This window comes from Hemitrygon akajei, chromosome 11 (assembly GCF_048418815.1).
Source record: "Hemitrygon akajei chromosome 11, sHemAka1.3, whole genome shotgun sequence".
NCBI classification, from domain to species: Eukaryota; Metazoa; Chordata; class Chondrichthyes; order Myliobatiformes; family Dasyatidae; genus Hemitrygon; species Hemitrygon akajei.
The window spans coordinates 112,553,666-112,574,084 of NC_133134.1; the positions used below are offsets into that span (position 1 = coordinate 112,553,666).

The 20,419-nt window shown below is 38.4% G+C and overlaps 1 protein-coding gene across 1 annotated transcript in view; it reads left to right on the forward strand.

The window, feature by feature from the left end:
* The window catches only part of rab22a (RAB22A, member RAS oncogene family), a 66,978-nt gene that overhangs the window by 10,183 nt on the left and 36,376 nt on the right, over nucleotides 1–20,419 (forward strand). The window contains exons 2-3 of the mRNA XM_073061515.1: nucleotides 11,626–11,705; nucleotides 11,796–11,877. Of these exons, the coding sequence (XP_072917616.1) occupies nucleotides 11,626–11,705; nucleotides 11,796–11,877 (162 nt within the window). The remainder of the gene's footprint in view (nucleotides 1–11,625; nucleotides 11,706–11,795; nucleotides 11,878–20,419) is intronic.

Here is a 20,419-nt window from a genome sequence, read left to right on the forward strand (position 1 = left end):
TTAGTAATCCAAAGGATTTGATTAATGATCTAGGGATACAAGTTCAAATCCACCTTGGCAACTGGGACATTTATATTCAGTCCTTTAAATGAATGGAATAGAACTATTCAGCGTGTTGACCGGTTTGTGGTTGGCTTCCTACTTTGCTACTGAAATGACTCATTGCTGTAAAAAAAAAAGTGTTATAAATCTTTCCATTACTGCCTTCCCTGTGATGTCCCTTTTTTGCTGATGTTCTTGAGTAGGTAATCAATGATCCCTGCACTGTTCCCTTGTGTCTGTTATGCTGACCAGACTAATGCTATTAAAGATACTTGATTTGATTGTTCATCTACCTCTACATTCTTTAAATGGAATGGTAGAAAATTTACCAGAGTAGGAGGCCCTTCATGCCATCATGGTGTTTAATCTAATTCTACCTTCCCAGTGTTGTTGATTGTGCTGCAGGTCATGACCTATCAGGCAAACGTCCAAGCACTTTTCAAATGTGGTGAACATTACTGCCTATAGTATCTGTTCAGGCTGGATATTCAAGACCTCTATCACTTTCTGGATTAAAATAAGTTCTCATCATCCCTTTAATTTTTCCATCAATTACACTAAATCTATGCTGCTTGGCTTCTGAATTCCTATGTTAAGAGAAATAATTACTTTTGTGTAATCTTTCCAACCATTCTTGTACACATCCATTGAGTTTCCTTTCATACTGCCTATCCAATCTTTTCACAAAGCCAAACAATTTGTATCTAGAAATTTTCCAGCTCTGGCAGTATTTTTGGAAATAACTTCTGAGCACACTCTAGCACAGTCCCATCTTTCCTATAATTGGCAGAAGGAGCAGTACACAGTACTAAAGCTGTAACTTCACACTATTGTATTTAATTCCAGCTCCCTGCTGTTGTGCTTAGTGTATCAGTTAATAAAATAAAGCATATTGTTATGATATGGCAACAGTGAATATATAATTGAGACAGGTTTTCCATAAACAAATTAAACATTTATTTAAACTCAGCTCAACAACCAATGAAAAATAAACAAACGATTAACTTAACTGGAAGTTAACTGCAACTGGAACAGTTCTTAAAGCGATAAATGCGAACACAGTTCTTAAAGCGATAAAGGCAAAAGTCCAAATGTTTTACATAGTCAATTAGGAGAGACTTTCCTGAAGTAACAAATTCCTTGACAACGTGACATTACTGCTGATCCCAGCCAAAATATGCCTTGCCCAAAGGATTTATGATGAAGGAAATAAAAACGGCTTAAAGGAACTGACCTTGTCCTTGGCGAATAACACTGCGTCCAGCCCTTTCTGCTTTCACAATGTAGGGGCTATCTTGGATGCGGGTTACTACTTCCTTGAACGAGGATTCAATAAGGTCAACCCTGTATTACCATCGACAACACTAGCTTTACTCAGGTCCCGTACTTAGATCTAAGTCTTCACTCTCCGACTGGACTAAAACTGGCAGTGTTGTGCGAGACTGCCGGCAATAACCTTTGAGACTTAAGACAGAAAGTAAAACTCCACTTTAAAAGAAATGTGCATCATGAGATGAATACGCAGGATAACAGAGTAACTGACAAATTAAACAGCAAACTGACCTGCGTCATGGCAAGGCTTTCCTGTTTTATACCTATTGAAACAGGCCATCACATGACCTCTCACTGGCGGGGAAATTACATCACCCCCACCATTACAAGACCATTCCATCATGCTCACCAGATACTCAATTACATCATGGTCATAAGACAGTCACAAGATACCCATGGGGTATGTAACAATATTAAATGCCTTTTTCTCTGCCTTATCAATGCTGCTGTGGAATAAATTCCATTTGCTGCACCCCTGTCCAACTAACCGAAGTGTGTACACCCTTCTCCTAGACTACTATTCCAGCTGTGAGATGGCCCCTTCTGGTTTGTTCCTTAGTACCATTCATATAACATGATTTGATTATCTTTCTAACAAATTGCTCCCTCTAATGGTTATGATTTTTCTAGGAGTAAGGGTGCTATTCCCGTTTTTTATTTTTGACCCTCTGTCAACTGAAAACTTTTTACCTTGGAATGTTAAGCTGCCATATATATTCCTCTTAAGCCAGATTTTTTGTAACAGCTATAATATTGTACTTGGTGTATATCAGTGCATCAATTAATTTACCTTCAATACTACTTGGCATTTAAATAACATTTGAACAAGTTTTGTTTTTTGTATGCTTTCCAGCCTTTGAACTGCCTTCCAAATGCTCTCAATTTTTTGCCTTCCATTTTTAGATCTGAATTACTCTTTGCCCAGTTTTCCATGCACATGTGCTAAATTATTTTAAACTCTCCACATTAGCAAACATACATTCAAGAATGCTGGACTTGCTTCTTATGAATTGCTTTCCTCATTCCCCTGAACCAGTCCCAATGGGATGAAGCATTGTGATTAATCAGAAGATTGCTACTTTGGAAGCTCTTTCATAATGGCTTTCCTGATTCCTCAGTAATCTGCCTATAGGATTTTATCAATTTTTCTGCCCTTATTGGTACTGATGTAAATCACTTGGGCTTACAAAATTTTCTGTATCTACTCAGTGATATCCTTGACCGTTACAAATGGGATGTGAAATTACATTCTGGAATCATGATTTCAGACCAGTGAAATGTCTGCTCCCCCAGCTTTAGAATCTCCTCAACTATTACTTCCTTCTCCCATCAATTACAATTTAGTGTGAAGACAGGATGGCCATAGGGATAAGTTTTGCCAGATGGGTAAATAGAGTGGCCCCTCAATTTGCCTATTAACCCATCATATTCCTTTATCGCCTTCTTTCATTTATTTGCTTCTGTGTCCACCAGACTTTGTCTCATCCATTGTGTTAATTAATGTGTTTCATGCTCTCTTGCGTGTTTAGAATTTTTCTTTTGAATTTCTCTCATTGTCTTATACTGCTGGCCTTTAGCTTTGCAACACCCCTTCTCTTCTCTCCCACCCCCCACCCCCAACAGACTCTCTGCCTATTCAAGCATTCCAAATTAGACAACCCCTTTCCTTTGAAGAAATAGGAGCCAGCCTATGCGTTGAGGTATTGTAATTCTACAAAGAGAGGGCCGATATTCCCGATGCAACCTGACCTGCTGAATATTTCCATCATGTTCCAGGATCTGTGTGTTGTTTTAATGTTCCCAATGCTCCTTCCTGTTTTCATCTGATTACATACACTTAATGTTTGATTTTATAAAATATTAACCAGAATTCTATGAAGTGAGAAGAAATATTCTACTGTTAATATTTTAAAAAGCAAGTTGATCTGTTCAGCTGTGTGTTTTTGTTTTCCCCCAAGAAGTCCATTTCTTGCAATATTGGCTCGGTGAGTGATGTAGAAAAATTGCTAAAATTAAAACGAGCAAAATGTGGATTAATCTAGCTGTTTACATGATGAACTTGAATCTGGATGTCCAAAGTTACATTTCGTGGTATAAGTTTTAATTTTCTTCTGCGCATGATTAAAGAAAAATCAATAATCAGATGTACACTTCATTGTCATTATGAAGATTTCATACTGTAATACCTTAATGACCTTGTGATAGAAATGATAACCTTATGAAGGGCAAATCCAAACTGTGATCAAGTGATCAGTGGAGGTACTGTTGATAATTTAATAACTTCAGAAAACTAAATGCGCTGTGCAAAAGAGAATTCACTGATTTTGGAATAACTAGTACAAATGCCATCTACAAATTTGCTGATGCCACCACTGTTGGCAGAATCATAGATGGTGACAAGCTGTCCAAACAGGAGTGAGAAAGTTCAGCTGGTAGTGATGTTGTAACAATGATCTTGCTCTCAATGTCAGCAAAACCGAAGAACTGTGGACTTGAGGAAGAGGAAGTTGGCTGAACTAGCACCAGTCCTCACTGACAGGTCTGCAGTGGAAAAGGTGAACATCTAGGTGTTTCTATCTTGGGATCAGCATATAGATGCAACCATGAATAAGACACACCTCTACTCTTATAAGTTTAAGGAGATTTAGCATGTTTTGCAGATGGAGCTGAGGCGCTCGACAACTTTCTATAGATGTACAGGTTGAGTTACAGCTTGCTTCAGAGACTCCAGTGTACAGGAACATGAGACAACACAGTGGTGGGCTTGACCAGTCCCATCATGGGTACATCTCTCCAACAGCCCCCTCCCCCCCCCATTGAGGGTATCTATGTGAAGCAGTATCATTAATGACCCCCACCATCTGGGCCATGTTCTCTTCTTATTTCTGCCTTCAAACAGGAGCTTAAAGGTCCAAACCTCAAGGTTCAAAAACATCATCTTCCCCACTGCCATTAGATTTTTGAACCGACTTGGAAACACGTTGACTTTTGGACTATATTTCCCTTTCTTGACCTTTCTGTCTCCATTACTGGAGACAAACTGCCTGCTGGTATCTTTCATAAACCCACTGATTCCCACGCCTATCTTGACTACCTCTTCCCACCCTGTCTTCTATAAAGATACTATTCTCTCTTCTCAATTCCTTCTTCCCTGTTGCATCTGTTCCCAGGAGGAGGCTTATCTTTCCAGGACATCAGAGATGTTCTTCTCCTTCAATGAACAGGCCTTCCTTTCCACCACCATTAATGCTGCCCTCACTGGCATTTCCACCATTTCTTGGACATCTGCTCTTATCCCCTCTTCCCCATTCCCCCCCCCCCCCCACATCCTTAAAAGGGATTGGATTTCTCTGGTTCCGCCCCCCCCCCCCCATGAGCCTCTGCATCCAACACATCATTCTCTGCGACTTCTGCCATTTTCAATGGGATTGAAAATTTTCCCCTCTCCCTTCCCTCTTCATTTCCCCATCCTGGCCTCTTACTTGCTTATCACCTCTCCCTGCTGTCCCTCCCCTTTCTCCTCTCCTGTCATATTTCCTCTTCTCCAACCCTTTGCCATTTTCACTTATCACCTCCCAGCTTCTTACCTCATACCCCCCCCCCCCCCCCCACTCCACCCACCTGGTTTCCCTATCAACTTCTAGCTTGTCCTTCTCTCCCTTCCCTTCCAGTCCTGATGAAGGGTCTCGGCCTGTAACCTCGACTGTTTATTCATTTCCATAGATGCTGTCTGACATGCTGAGTTTCTCCAGTATTTTCTGTGTGTGTTCTATATTTCCCTCACTTGTATTGGTGTCATTGTTTTATAGTATCATGTGAATTGTGTATTTTATCTTAATGTAAATTTGTGTGATTTATGTTTGTAATGTACTGTGCTGCTGCTGCAAAAAAGTAATTTTCATGCCTTTTATACTCTATAAATAAGCCCATGACAATAAACTAAAATTTGAAATGCAAAATTAATTGCTTTTAATATAGTTTTGTAATGAGGAAACCATAATACATGTTTCTTTTGTCTCTTTATAATTTTTATTTTCCACTTGAACTGTCATTGCTTTGGTTCTTAATTACTGCTTAGACAGGACACTTGATGATATTGTGTAGAAAGTTGTTAGAATGGGGACGGAGAGCTTGCATGCTACGGCCTCCCCAAAGTGTAGATGCTGATATGCCCTCTTGACTACTGATGTATTGTGGGTCCAGGTCAGATCGTCTATTATGTGCACACTAAAGAACTTTGTGCTCTTCACTCAATGACAGAGCCATTGGAGTGTTTTGGAAAGTGGTTGATCTGCACCATCCTGAAGTCCACAATCATCTCTTGTCTCTTGTTGACTTTGATACTCAAGTTGTTCTCACACAATTTGACAAGCTTCTCTATCTCCTCTGAGACTCACCATTGCTAGCTACTGTTGTTTCATCAGCGAACTTGAAGTGGTTTGAGCTTGATGTGGCAGGAGTGTGAACTGCTGTGGGCTAAGCACCCTGGGTGACACCAGTGCACAGTGGGATGGAGCTAGAGATGTTGTTGCCAACTTAGACTGACTTGGATGTTTCCAGTCTGAGGAACAGATTATACTGCACCTCATGCTCTAAGTGGGATTCACAGTGCTAAAGTCATCTGGCTACTAATGTCTTGTAGCTATTCCATTAGGCAGAGTGATCCAAAATCTGTCATTGTGCAAAAGCAGTGGAAGCTTAAAGCACCCACAGATTGTTCTGAAGGTTCATGCTGTCTACTCTTCTAACATCTCTAAATGCCTAGTAATCTGTTATTTAAATAGTTGAAAAATACACTATAATCATAGTTTAAAACAAAAACCAATCGATTTATTTTGCACTACTTTTTAAAATATATTTGCTATTGTAACTTATTGAACTATACTGCTGTTGCAAAACAACCAATTTTTCTAGGTAAGTCAATGATTCTGATTTGGAATACAAGTCGGTGATCAAATTCCATGATTGGGCATTGCTAAATGCCTGGTATAAAGTCATAGGGTCAGATAGAAAATGTATCTGGACCCCTCAGCTTTACTGCACTGAATGGGAAGTCAATTGCACCCATCCTTTACTTGCATATCCATATTAGGATACACAAATACAAGTCCAGGATACCTTGACATGTCTACTGAAACTAGATAACTAATCCTTCCAGAACTGCTGGCTGATAATCTATGTGTTCCAACCAGTCGAGTTCAATTTGCAAATCAGAAATATTAAATTTTAATTGTGATTCCTGTTGTAGTTGCTGCAATTGGCATTTCCTTTTCACACTATAATTTTTATTAAAAAGTGAGCAATATCTAATTGTTCAGATTTGTTTCAGTTCTTTTAAAGTTCAGACCTGGAATATTTAATCAGAGTAAGTATGCCAAACCACTAAACTGCAGAGGAAAATTGATCTGGTTAATCAGATTGCATCCTGCACATGTATATGTAAGATTTTGGCATTTCTGTTCAAAGATGGTAATTTGTATTATGTAGCATTGTTACAGTTCTTAGCAGATATTGACATCAATTTATAAATTATTCAAGATTGAGAGTCATATTGTATCTCTTAATCCATGTGTAAAAATTTTCATCTACTAATGAAGCAAGTTTTATAGGTAAGCCAGTCAAATAGGGGTTACTGGGCAGGTAGATGCATGCTGCATACTATATAGCTTGTAGATTTATACATTACCCAGGAGTTTACGTATGAAGTGTTTGCTGCAAAGATGTAAGTTGTGAAAATCTGAAATATTATTAATCCAGGATGTCAGCTGTGTGGGTATGCTGCAAGGACTATATTTTCATTCAACTAATATTTAATAACACTTATTTTGATGCTAACTGGATACACGTTGCATTGCAACATGATTTGTTCAGTCTCCTGGTGAATTCATGTGTGATGCCATTGCAAGTGGTCCTGAATTGTGTACGTGAATAACCTGACCCAGGCTCTGCTTTGCTCCTGATCTAAACTAGGATAACAAAATGTACTTCCCATTGCTCGGAAGTGAAATGAAGATCAATAGTTAGCTGTTTAAAATCTGTTTGTGTGGCCACTGACTATGACTGCCAATGGATTAATCTCCTGGGCACTGCTGCATGTATTGCTAGAAAGGACATAAAACATAATTGTTTTTCCAAATTTTTGCCAACATTCAGTTTATTGCTATAAAAGTTTGTGGAGTGAAGAAAGGCAATTTGAATGTGTATGAGGAATTTGGAGTTTGAAGGCTGGGTAAGGAAATATTCAACCATAGTTGTTAATCCTTGCAGTGGGTACTAACAAGGTGAAAGGGTTAGCTGAAATTTTAAATTTACTGTTCACATCAGGGTATTAGAGTTTACTGGATGTGCAGTTAAATCTGTATATCAATCACAGACTAGATTTAAAATTCATTCTAGTCTGGCAGGTATGAATGAGGTTCTATATCTACTTTATTTTACATATAAGCCAATAGTTCTGAACAGATTTAATTGATCCTTGATGCTAGTGTATTTACATTAGCCTAGCTGCTAATGTCTAGTGACATGATCTCAACAGCAGTGTTCCTACTTTTATAACTTGTTAGTCATTCAGCCATATAGCATTTCTGAGTATCATCTCAAGTCCTCAGCATGGAAGCAAATAATTTTGTTTTAGACTTCACAATAAAACAATATATTATCAAATTTTCTGCTATCTAACTAAGGTTCTTCGGGTAAGGAAGCGTTCTGTCCTTAATGGCTCTACCTACTGTATGTTTGACTTTATTCCAAACAGCCTTGAGGGTAGATGAAATGAAAAGAAATGAAATGTCTTTATTGTCATTGCATAGTACAATTTGTCATGCACCAATACAGCGAAAATGAGTTTGCAAATCTCGTACTCAATGCTATAAAACAACAAATAAATACTGTAAACAATAAATAAAATCAAGTAATCAGCCAGTACAAGCAATGTCCAGCAGTACAAAAGCACAACTCAGGTGCATGACAGCCATAAAACCAATATTTAAAGTAGCAAAAAGGTTGTGCCTTTGTTACTTCCTCTGGTGTGTGTGGCCAAGTACTTCCCTACACTATATTCCATCTGCCACTTTGCCCATTCTTCTAGACTTTGGGACATTCTGTGAACTCCCTGCTTCCTCAGTGCTGCCTGCCCCCCACCTATCTTCTTGTTGTCTGTGGGCTTGGTCATGTGGCCATCAATTCTGTCATCCAAGTCATTGACATGGAGCATGGGAGGAGGTGGACCTGGTGCCAACCCCTGGGGAGCGCTGCTGGTTACAGGTGGCCAACCAGAGGGGGGCCGCTTTGTTTCTACACGTTGCCTCCTGCCAGTCAGCCAGTCTTCTATCCGTGCTGTTATCTTTCCTGTAATGCCATGGGCTTTTATCTTGTTAAGCAGCCTTGTGTAGCTCCTTGTCAAAAGCCTTCTGAAAATCCAAGAGATGACATCCTTTGTCTGTCCTGCTTGTTATTTCCTTAATGAATTCCAACAGATTTGTCAGGCATCCTTAAGGAAACCATGCTGACTTGGCCTATTTGTTATGTGCCTCCAGGTACCCCAAAACCTCATCCTTAGTAGTGGACTCCAACATCTTCCCAACTACTGAGGTCAGGCTAACTGGCCTATAATTTCCTTCCTTCTGCCTCTCTCCCTTCTTAAAGAGTGGAGTGACATTTGCAATTTTCTGGTCCTCTGGAGCCATTCCAGAATCTAGTGATTCATGTGAGATAATTACTAATGCCTCCACAGTCTCTTCAGCTGACTTTTTCAGAACCATGGGGTTTGGTCCATTTGGCGCAGATAACTTGTCTACCTTCAGATCTTTCAGCTTCTCAAGCATCTTCTCCTTAGTAATAGCAAAGACACTCACTTCTGCCCCCTGACACTATCGAACTTTTGGCATACAGTTAGTGTCTTCCGTAGTGAAGATTGATGCAAAATACTAACTAAGTTTGTCTGACATTTCTTTGTTCCCCTTTGCTACCTCTCCAGCATCATTTTCTAGCAATCCAATATCCACTCTCAACTCACTTTTACTCTATTTATCTGAAAACTCTTTTTGGTATCTTCTTTGATATTATTGGCTAGCATAACTTCATATTTCATCTCTTCTCTCCTTATAGTTTTTTTAGTTGACTTCTGTTGGTTTTTAAGTTCTTCCCACTAATTTTTTGCTATTTTACGTGCCCTCCCTTGCTTTTTTGAATTCTTTGACTTCCCTTGTCAAAGACAATGGTTGCATTATTCTTCCCTTACAATACTTCCTCATCTTTGGGATGTATCCATCCTTTGCCTTCCGAATTTGTCCCAGTAACTCCAGTCATTGTTGGAGACCACGAACATACAGTCAAAAGTCCAGCAGGTACCCAATAAAATGGCCACTGAGAATACATGTACAATGTAACTTCACAACTCCTTTGCTCAGTGTCCTGACTGATGAGGGACAGTGTTAAGTGCCTTCTTTACCACCATATGTACCTGTGACACCAAATTGAGGGATCTTTGCACTTGAACTTCTCTGTCCCTCTGTTCTACAACACTTTCTAGGATCCTTCCATTTACTGAATAATTCCTATCCTGGTTTGTCTCCCACAATGCAATATTGCACATTTAACTGGATTGAAATTCACTTGTGAATCCAGAGCCCACATACCTTACTAATCAAGATCCTTCTGTCTATATCTATTATACACTATCTATAATATGACCTACTGTTGTATCATCTGTATGCCTTGTTCATTCACATTTCAATTATTGATATAAGTTACAAATTACAGTCCCAGCACTGACCCATGTAACACACCACAAACACTGAAAATTAGTCTGAGAAACAGCCCTCAACCATCACCCTCTGCTTCCTCCTGCTGAGCCAATTATGAATCCAATCAGAAGCCCCTACATAACTTTATTCACCTCAATTGTCAGACTCATTGGCCTGTACCTTCCTGACTTGTGGTATGTTTGCTACATTTTTAAAGAATGGTAGTGCTATGACCACTCTAGTTCACTGGAACCACAACTGTGGGCAGAGATGAAGTTAAAAAATCTGCGAGGACCTCCACAATTTCACACAAGGCCTGAGCATGCACTGGGTCATCTATCTGGTTTAATGTGCTTTAAGACCTCCAGTACCACCTCCCTGCTAATTTGTATGTGGTCCAAAGTTGGGATGGGTCTTGGCTCCAAATTTGTTCAGATGAGACCATCAGGTTGGTAATGATTCTGCTGCTCAAGGCCAGACTAGTTACGAAGGGTCTGAGGGGTCAGAGCACTGGGAGGGATATGGATTTTGTGAAGGCAGAAATTATTGGTTTATTCAGACGCTTAATTGGTCAACAGAACATCTATGTTAATAAACCATGGGCTGCAACAAATATGAATGCCTCTGGCTGAAGGTAATGAAGGCCTGGGCCAGATCACAGTTACAGTTTCTGGTGGGATTGAATCTCCAGTAAAGAGAACAACAAACACAAGAGGGATAATTACCCCACTGCCTGCAAACTGACAGCCCAACCCTAACCCAAAACTTTAGTACACAGTAAGTGCTCCCACCAAAAGCACACCTGCCAAAGGGCTGTAAAATCACAGTCGACACTCTACATGGGCATGTCAGAACATAGAACAACTCTTCACCCCATTGGGGAACACAGTAACCTGGATTAGTCACGTTAATTCACACTTTCTGAAGAAACCTGAAAACTCAAGTGATAGGAGACATGCCTGAAAAAATAGGATCCCACGATGGCTTGAAAGACCCTTGGCCTGTACACTATGGAGTTCAGAGGATGAGGGGATTCTCCTGAAATCCACGGATTACTGAAGGGGCTGGATAGAATGGACCTGAAGAGAATGCTTCCATCTGTCAGTAGAGATTAAATCATTCTATGTATCTAAGGCAGAGATTGATGGGTTCTTGTTTGGTAAAGGCATTATGGGTTGCAAGAAAAAGGGTTGGTAGAAATCAGCCTGACTCAGTGGGCTAATTCTGTTCCTGTCTCTTGTGGTCACCTAGGTTCTAGGTCACAGTAGGTTCTACTGTCACTAGTAAGCAACTCACACTGAGGTCCACTCCTACCTCAAAAACCAACAAATGCTTGCACAACTGGACAATTTGTTTTTTTTTTAATTCTAATTTGCCCTTTGGTCAATCCTTTGGGTGCAATTAAATTGCTACAGAATGTAGTTGTCTCTTGTGCCTCTTCCCTGTTCATGTTCTTAATGAAGAGAGTTGAAAAAATGTAAATTAATCTTTTGTTTTATATATCTAGGACACGGGTGTTGGCAAATCCAGCATTGTTTGGAGGTTTGTGGAAGATAGTTTTGACCCGAACATCAATCCGACAATAGGGTGAGCAATACAAACATATTGTTAAGATGTACATTTAGCTATTATGTATTTTCCTATTCCTGGATAATTTGATTTCTGATCCATATTTAGGGCTTCTTTTATGACAAAAACTGTGCAGTATCAAAGTGAGTTACACAAGTTTCTGATCTGGGACACAGCTGGTCAGGAGCGGGTGAGTCAATTTACTGCTTCACTTAGAAATACTTGCAAGTTTGAAACACTTAATTGTTTTACTAAAACAACACACACAAAATGCTGGTGGAACACAGCAGGCCAGGCAGCATCTATAAGGAGAAGCACTGTCGACGTTTCAGGCCGAGACCCTTCAGCAGGGCTGACTGACGTCGACAGTGCTTCTCCTTATAGATGCTGCCTGGCCTGCTGTGTTCCATCAGCATTTTGTGTGTGTTGTTTGAATTTCCAGCATCTGCAGATTTCCTCGTGATTGTTTTACTAAAAATTGCTTTCCTTCATCCTAGCATCTCTTACACATTTGATCCCAACAAATAAATATCAGCCAAATACAGAGGTGATGTGGAGCAGATCTAAAGGTTTAAGTAATACAACCTTTATTGGCTCCATTATAAAGTATTTCATTGACTAAAACGATTTAGGATATCCTGAGATCATGAATGATGTGATATAATTGTTAGTACAAACACGAGGAAATTCAAACAACACACACAAAATGCTAGTGGAATACAGCAGGCCAGGCAGCATCTATAAGGAGAACTGAATTTCCAGCATCTACAGATTTCCTCGTGTTTGCTCTTTAAATTCACTACTGCGAAGCCTCTGCCAGTGATGCCTACACTGAAGAAGTTTAAATCTTCTCTTCGGCAGGAGTTCAGTGAAACCCTCTCTCGCTGCTCCCCATCTATAATTCCTTCGGCCCTTCAACTTTTCAATCATATTTTGACCCAGACCCGCTATTACAACCAGCTCTTGGCTTCATCCCACTCCCTCCGGTCTTCTCCTATCATTTCACATTTCCCCCTCCCCCCACTACTTTCAAATCTCTTACTACCTTTCCTTTCAGTTAGTCCTGACGAAGGGTCTCAGCCCGAAACGTCGACAGTGCTTCTCCCTGTAGATGCTACCTGGCCTGCTGTGTTCCACCAGCATTTTGTGTGTGTAATTGTTAGTACCTTTTCTTTCTACCCATAACATTTTCAAAAGCAATGTGTAATTTGTAAATTTCAGTTTAAAAATGTGACCTTTTGTTTTGCTCTCGTGCTGGAGCTGTAGAGCCTTTTATTGCAAGAACCTTTTATTTCATGGGTTTGACTATTGGGGTTCTGCCAATAACCACACCAACAGAAAGATCTTAGCTTACTTTGGCAATAGCAACATCCATATCTTCCCTGCACATGTTTAATCATTCTAGTCCTCCTTGAGTCCATCGTTAATCTCTAAAATGTGTCACTGTCATCTTTCATTGGGAAATTGTTTACTTCCTGAAGTGTATAGTTGTATGCATTTGCAATTCTGTTATCAGTAGAGGAGGAATTTTTCACTTTGTAACTTCTGAAAGATCTTGTTATTTTTCTTAATAATTTTATGGTTGTACAATAGAGAGTATAGTTTCTGCTTTAAAACGTTATTTCAAGAGAATTTGGTTTTCTTTTGGTAGATGCTGTCCAGTCTGCTGAGTGTTTCCAGCATCTTCTGTTTTTGTTATATATTGAAAGATTCTGATAAATGCAATAAAAATCTGATAATCTGCTGCTTGGCATTTTAAAAGGCCCTGTGGTTTGGTATCTGGCCCATGGATGATGTTTCCAGTACTTCCCTCAAACTCAATGGGGTTCTGGTTCCTTTTCGCAAAATATATTGGGGTATGGGAATAATAGCCAATTTTTGATGGAATTGATTTTTACAATAGCAAACTACAGTTGAAAATATTTGATAAAACAGTTTAAAGAAAATGAGTAGTCATTCTATAGTTTGGACAGTAATGTAGTTTGAATGGAATGTTTTGAGTTTCTCAGGTCAGAATATTGGTACAGGAATAAGCTATTAAGCCACATGAGTTTTTCCATTATTCATTTAGATTAAGTTTGACCTGCATTTTAATATACTCAGTTCGGTTTTATAGTCCCATTGTGTAGCTTTTCAGCTAACAGTAGAAATTTTAATATTAAGGCTTTCAGGTAATGCAGAGTACATCAGGGATCATTTGTTTCTATTGACCAGGAGATGCAAACTTGCATAATTGCAATCACTTGTATCCCTCCATTCTTTGTGTTCCAGATTTCAACATTATACTTCCTTCATCACAGGCATTTTGCTCAAACTATATAATCATTAAAAATAAATTAACATGCATGTAACACTAATGTAAAACGGTGTTGCCTGCATTGACTTTTTTTTTACATTTGTTTTCAATAGCTTAGATACTTCAAAATTTATGCACTGATCATTTTCTCAAAAGTGAATTTGGAATATTTGAAGCCAGTGTTTGGTCAACTCTGAGAAATGTTCTGTGGTAAATTGCTCCAGGTTATTATGTGGTTTCCCTCACAAAGTTTATAACGATAAGGTGTCAAGTAGTTAGGTTCAAGTGTGATATGCATTTAGAGCACAACTTCTAGGCAGTTTCCACTGTGGTTGCTTGCCACCCTCAGAAAAGCATTGAGTCGTCAATTGATGAGTACTTTGATTGTAAAATATGTGTATTATAATTGCAGTTTTTTGGAACATTTCAGGCCAAAGGCCCCTCTACTTTCTCTGCAACCTAACTGCTTCTTTCATACCTGGTTCTGATGAAGGGTCTTTGACTTGAAACATGAATTTTTTCTGGTCAGCTGGTGCCTGACGTGCTGTTTGCAATGTTTTCTGTTTTTATATCAGTAGTTCAGAAAGTTTGTTTGTCCACTAAAGTAAAAGCGCAAATCTGATAGAAGAGGCATTGCATTATGCAGGATGATGCATTCTTAGAAAATAGTGCACATTGCAGTTTTCTGTAATGCAAAGCCAAATCATCTGCACATGCGTTAAGAAGTACGAGTTGAAAATATTTTCTGTGTTTATGTACTCTTTTAACATAAATTTTCTGAGAGCAAATTTATTCCATATCTCAAATTTTGGGGTAGAAATTTGAGAATTCTGTAAGGCTGATGTGTTGTTACCTGAACAGCCATAGGGAAGGTTGGGTGCAGAGGGTAGGGAGCAGTGGTGGATTCTGTACCTAAAGATTAAAGTCCAACTACTACTTCGATTAGAGCTGGCTAATGTGCTATCTCATGAACTTGTACAGATGTTTAAGTTCTTGTAAGTCATCCCTATATCTCATACATTTCATTATATTTCAGACATTGGTAATTAAGCTTTTAGTGCTCTGAGTTGTGAATAAGGTGTGGACCAAAGCTTGTAGAGGTAACGTCAAAGCTAGCAGTTTTCAAACCACAAAGTCGGCTGTTACTCTGAGCTAAGGTGCAAAATGTAAATCTGGAAGCGATGTACTTGGTCATTTGCATATTCTCTTCCTTGATCTGTCTGATTTGAAGTGGACTGGACAAGAAGGGCTTGGCTGGACGTATACAGAACTCCTAAAGATGACAGCCTCAGTGCAGAAATATCCTCAATAAAACTGATCACTCAAATGATGTAGAAATCCAAAGCAATCCAAGTGCCCTGTGATTAAACTGACTTAATTTCTTTTCATTGGAGGATTTTTACCCACAATTTGTGTTCTGTAGTAGTTTATTTTGTATGTGATACTGGAACCCAGTATCTATGTGTGCGTCATGACATTAGCAAAAACAATTGAATTGGGCCTTCAGAGAGAGATGAGTCTGACTTCATTTAAGCTACAATCATACCTAGCTTCTGTCAGTTATATTACTGAGGAGAAATTGAATCACAGTTTTAATGTTTTTAAATCTGTAGTTGCTTCAGAAATTTGTTGGGGAAAATGAAAATTATTTTTTGCTGGACTTTGATCTTCTCCCAATTAGAAAGTTTATTTTTTAAACTACTTTGGTGCATGCTATGAGCCAGTATTTGTAAATGATTGAATAATGCAGCATCTTCGAGAGATGGGAATTACTCTGTATTGATATAAAGGTTGTGACCTCAGACGTTAGAGCTGGAAGCAAATAATAATTTGGCAGAAAGATTGACAGGAATGGGCCTCATATTAAGAGAGCAAGAACCTTCAGAGAATGGGCTACAAATACAGATTGCAATTTTTGTTTTTCTTATAAGGGAGTTCTTGACACTGTACACAAATCTTTGTTAACTAGAAGGAAAAGTTAATTATCTTTTTTCAAGGCTCAATTTTAACATTATGTAAAAGCAGAATTGCCTGAGTGGGCCAAAAGTTGAAGATTAGTTAACAGTGTTAACTTCTAAACTTATATATCACATTTGCTTCCCAGATGGCATGCTTCGAGAATTTTTTTAAAAAATCAGATCTGAATTTATTTAAACCCTTTCACCTCATTTTCAGGTTGTCTCTAAATTGCTTGGCAGCCAATTAAATAACTTTAAAATGTAATCAATGTGAAAGGTGTGCTTCACAGTACCATTAGTCCCAGATTGAAGCCTCTGTATACTGGAGATGGAATAGAACATAGAAATCTACAGCACATTATAGGCTCTTAGGCCCACAATGTTGTGCCAACCATGTAACCTACTCTAGAAACTGTGTTAAAGTCGAATCTGAATAATAAAACTCAGGAGACCAGCAGTTACAGCAGTTTATTGTGCACCCAGGAGTTTGAGACCCAGTTGTCAAAGGGAAGGTACGTAAGTACTGCCACTATCCAACAAGTGGACCCCTTAGGTTACAGCCGTATATTTATATATTGTAAGTCCCATACATTACTGTTGCAGATGTTATTAGAACTAGTATTCCCACCAAGTCTTTTGGTGCAAAACTTTGTTACAGATAAGAGAGTTTGTTAAATCAAAGTTTTAGTTACAGGTGGATGTACTGTCCAGTCTTTATCAGTTATTCCCTTTACAAAGCCCTGACTTAATTACAGACGGATGTTCATTCCTGTCCTTATCGGTGAGTCCTCCTCCCCTTACTCAAACGAGGGTACAATGTATAATGTTATCAACTCAATGTCTCTCTCTCTGCATACCAAAGGAGAACTAGTATAAGCCGTTGGTTTTTTTAGCTAACTGTTGAAGACAGTTTACTTCAGTTCAAAAATTCCTATTCCGTCCCAATTATTCTTTTAGCCAGAGGTCACATAGGTTTAAAATGACTTTTTTAATATCCTCAATTACTCAACTGCCTAGAATTTCCCTACCACAGACCCCCCTTTTTTCCTAAGCTCCACGTACCTACCTAAGAGGCTCTTAAAAGACCCTATTGTATCCGCTTCCACCACTGCCACCCCTCCATAAATGCTGCCTGACCTGCTAAGTTCCTTGGATATTTTGTGTGTATTACTCTGGATTTCCAGCATCTGTAGAATCTCTTTTGTTTATGATGCGCAGCCACTCCCTCCTTGTGATTGTATCAAACACTTACGTTGTAACTACAGTATTTCATGAATTTCCCAAAATTTGCTGGCTTGGGAGTGGGAGGAAGTGGATTGTGCTGGAATTGACTACTTTCTGCATTATGGCCCACTGGGAAATTTGCATGCCAAACCTGAACAGAACCTCTGCCTTTTTAAACTGATCTGATCCCTGTTTACAGACTTGCTGAAAAGATTTCTTGTTTAATAATGATTGGATCTGTGCCCTGTGCATTAACATCCTTTGTCTGGCCCATAGTTGGACCAGTGCTCTTTCCCAGGCTGCTTTTCCATGAATTAAATTAGAATTGATTGCATCACAACTGGAAATGTTAACCTAATCTGTTTCAGCAATCATCCTCTTCCTTAATTTCTGTTTCCATAATGATTTGCACTTGATTGTCCAACAAATTGCTTTCTTCAAAGTTCTCCTCGTAATGAAATGATTTATCTCGTTTTGAGTGAAAATTGGAATGCAAGCATAAAAATGCTGTACCATTTTATTAGATTAAGGCTGATCTGGAACTCAACATATTGATAATTTTTTCTTTAAAACCTCACCTAACAATTTGGTAATCTCTCTCTTACAATCTTCAATTTGTAGTCTGTATGTTCATGGTCTGTTGAAAAACTTTGCCAGTGTTCAGGCTTTTTAAAAAATATAGCCCTGCTGGCTTTTTTTCCGATTGCACTGGCACTTTTAAATTTGAAATTCAACTGGATCACGTCAGGGCAACCATTTTGTTGTGGCAGAATTTTTGAGTCAGACTGAAACACATTTCCACAATCCTGTGTAGTCTTTCCCTTATTTGCACCATCATACATCATTGCCTGTAAGTGTTGGCTTAGTTCATAAAGGAGAATGCTATTTGCACAATATTTTGTATTAATATTATGTGGAAGTTTATTCCCAATTACTCAGTATAGTGTTCAAAGGTTAATTTTATTGTCAAAGTATACATGTACAGTACAACTCTGATATTTGTCTTCTCTAGATAGCCATAAAATACAGAAAAACCATGGGAGTTGTTGATGAAGAAGACATCAACTCCCCACCCTGCCCCACTGGCACAAAGAAAAAAAAACGCAAAACCCCCCACACCCTCCATTGCGCAAAAATCTAACAGATTTCCCACATGAAGAGCAGTAGCTAGAATACCCCTCCCTGCAGGAAGAAAAACAGCGACAATAACATTGACCAGCCTTTGTAATTTAGAGAATGCTTACATTATATTAATCTTCTCACAGTCTTTAAAGCTTTTCTTAATCATGTTGTGTATGATTTTGCGTATTTTACACGCTGGTCTAGCTTCATATTTCTAATTCTTATGTGTGATTTAATCATCATAAGTTTGCTGCACTAAGTACGTAGTTTTTTTCAGGTTCATTCTCAGTTTTACTCTTTACTCAATTGTATGTGTGCATGCTGTCCAAATAAGGCACTTGGAACTTGGGCTCTATGTTCTGACTCCCGCGTTCAGTAGAGTGCAGTTTGGCTTACTGTTGAATTGTGTACTTATTTCATACGCGAGAGCAGTACAGCCAGATTCCCTCCTGATTTTCATTTCTAATTTTAACCACCTAAGGCTGCTCATTCATATATTGAATATGTGAAATAAAAACACAGTGCTGGAAATATTCAGGAGGTCAGGTAGCTTTAAAAGAGTAAAATATTTTGGATCAATAACCTTGACCAACGCAATATTTCCTGTATTTTCTGTTTTGAATTCAAATTTCCAACTTCTGTATGTTTTAAGTAGGCTTCCCTCCAGCTAAACATCTATTCCTTTTATCCTCAGTGATCAGATGTTCTTGTGTTTAACCACATTTAATTCTAAATCAAAGTAGAATTTACAATGGAGCTACATTTTGCTCTTTGTAATGTAGTCCAATTTCAATTTTAATTCTAATTTATTCTTGCTGTGGTTTTCACTGCCAAAGATTAAATTGGTGATTATATTTGAGGGTGAGTGATTGTAATGACAGTATGGAATGATAAAAGCAACAATGTTACCCTTTCCAGATGATGAGAATGCTTAACATGTCTCAAAGTGGGGAATGCATTCATTAGAGCAAAAAGGGAGTCTTTTATTTGGGAGTGTCAGGGCTTGGAATTGGAACCAATACTGTGTACACATTTTTCTTTAAATATAACTTCGGAGTTTCTGAATTGATCAGATTTTTCAAAACCAGAAGAAATGATCAAATTAAAGGAGACAGCTTGGAAATTAGATACATGGTCAAGATCTCTATGTCTGAAGATTTTTAATGTAGGCAATTGTGTAATGTGTGTAGAAAATGGGCAATATGCAATTTTAGGATAAAACTAAGAGAAATATAGAAGTACTTATAGACTTAATGCTTTTGAAGTCCTGAAGTGGGACTGTTTCTGAGTGCAGTGAGGCTTGGAAGACCTGAGTATTGGTGGCACTGCAGATTCAACGAAATAACTGAACTTAATTGTCAAAAGATAGTACCTGAGATGATCTTGTTGAAGTAATATAAAATTGTTACTTAAAAAGTTAACCTTGAATTTTATTTTAAATTACAATTGAAGAATGGAGGGATTGAAAATCACATTTATTGAACTTAGTTATTTTGGGACTAATGACAGAAATTATTTCACCTGAAGATTAAGCTTTTTGAATAAATCTTGCAGTGTAAATAACCTTTCTAGAATAATTAAAATATTAGGTACTTGGGAATTGAGATGGGTTAAATGGCCTCCTTATCCTTAATAATACAGTGGATTTCAGTTTTTGGTTAATTGGGGCAGCCACTTGTTTGAGATAACACTTGAAGAACAAAAATTAATTGAGAAGATAGCCAGGTTTCCTGTTGTTTATTTAGGACACTTTGTTGCTTAATTGGGACAGAAGACTGTTTCTGACTCGTGTCAGCTGCGTGCACTTATGTGGTCGTCAAATTTTACACTGTGCTTAGAGCGAACAGTTTTTAAATGGCATCAGTGATTTTTGTCATTGATAGCGAAAAATAATCATTAAGACAATTCAGAATTGTTTGCTCATTGGTTTCAAGCTTTCAGGCTTGAAGATGCCAGAACAGCCATTAGACTTCGCAGTTTGTAAATAGCATCAGGTGTGTGTGCTTGTGTTATCCATTTGATTCAAAAAGCAGTGATTTTTGATAATTTTGTTTTTTTTATTTTGACTTTAAACAGGAAGACAAGAAGGTAGTCCAATATCTGCACCAGGTGTCTATGGTTTTTTTTTTCAT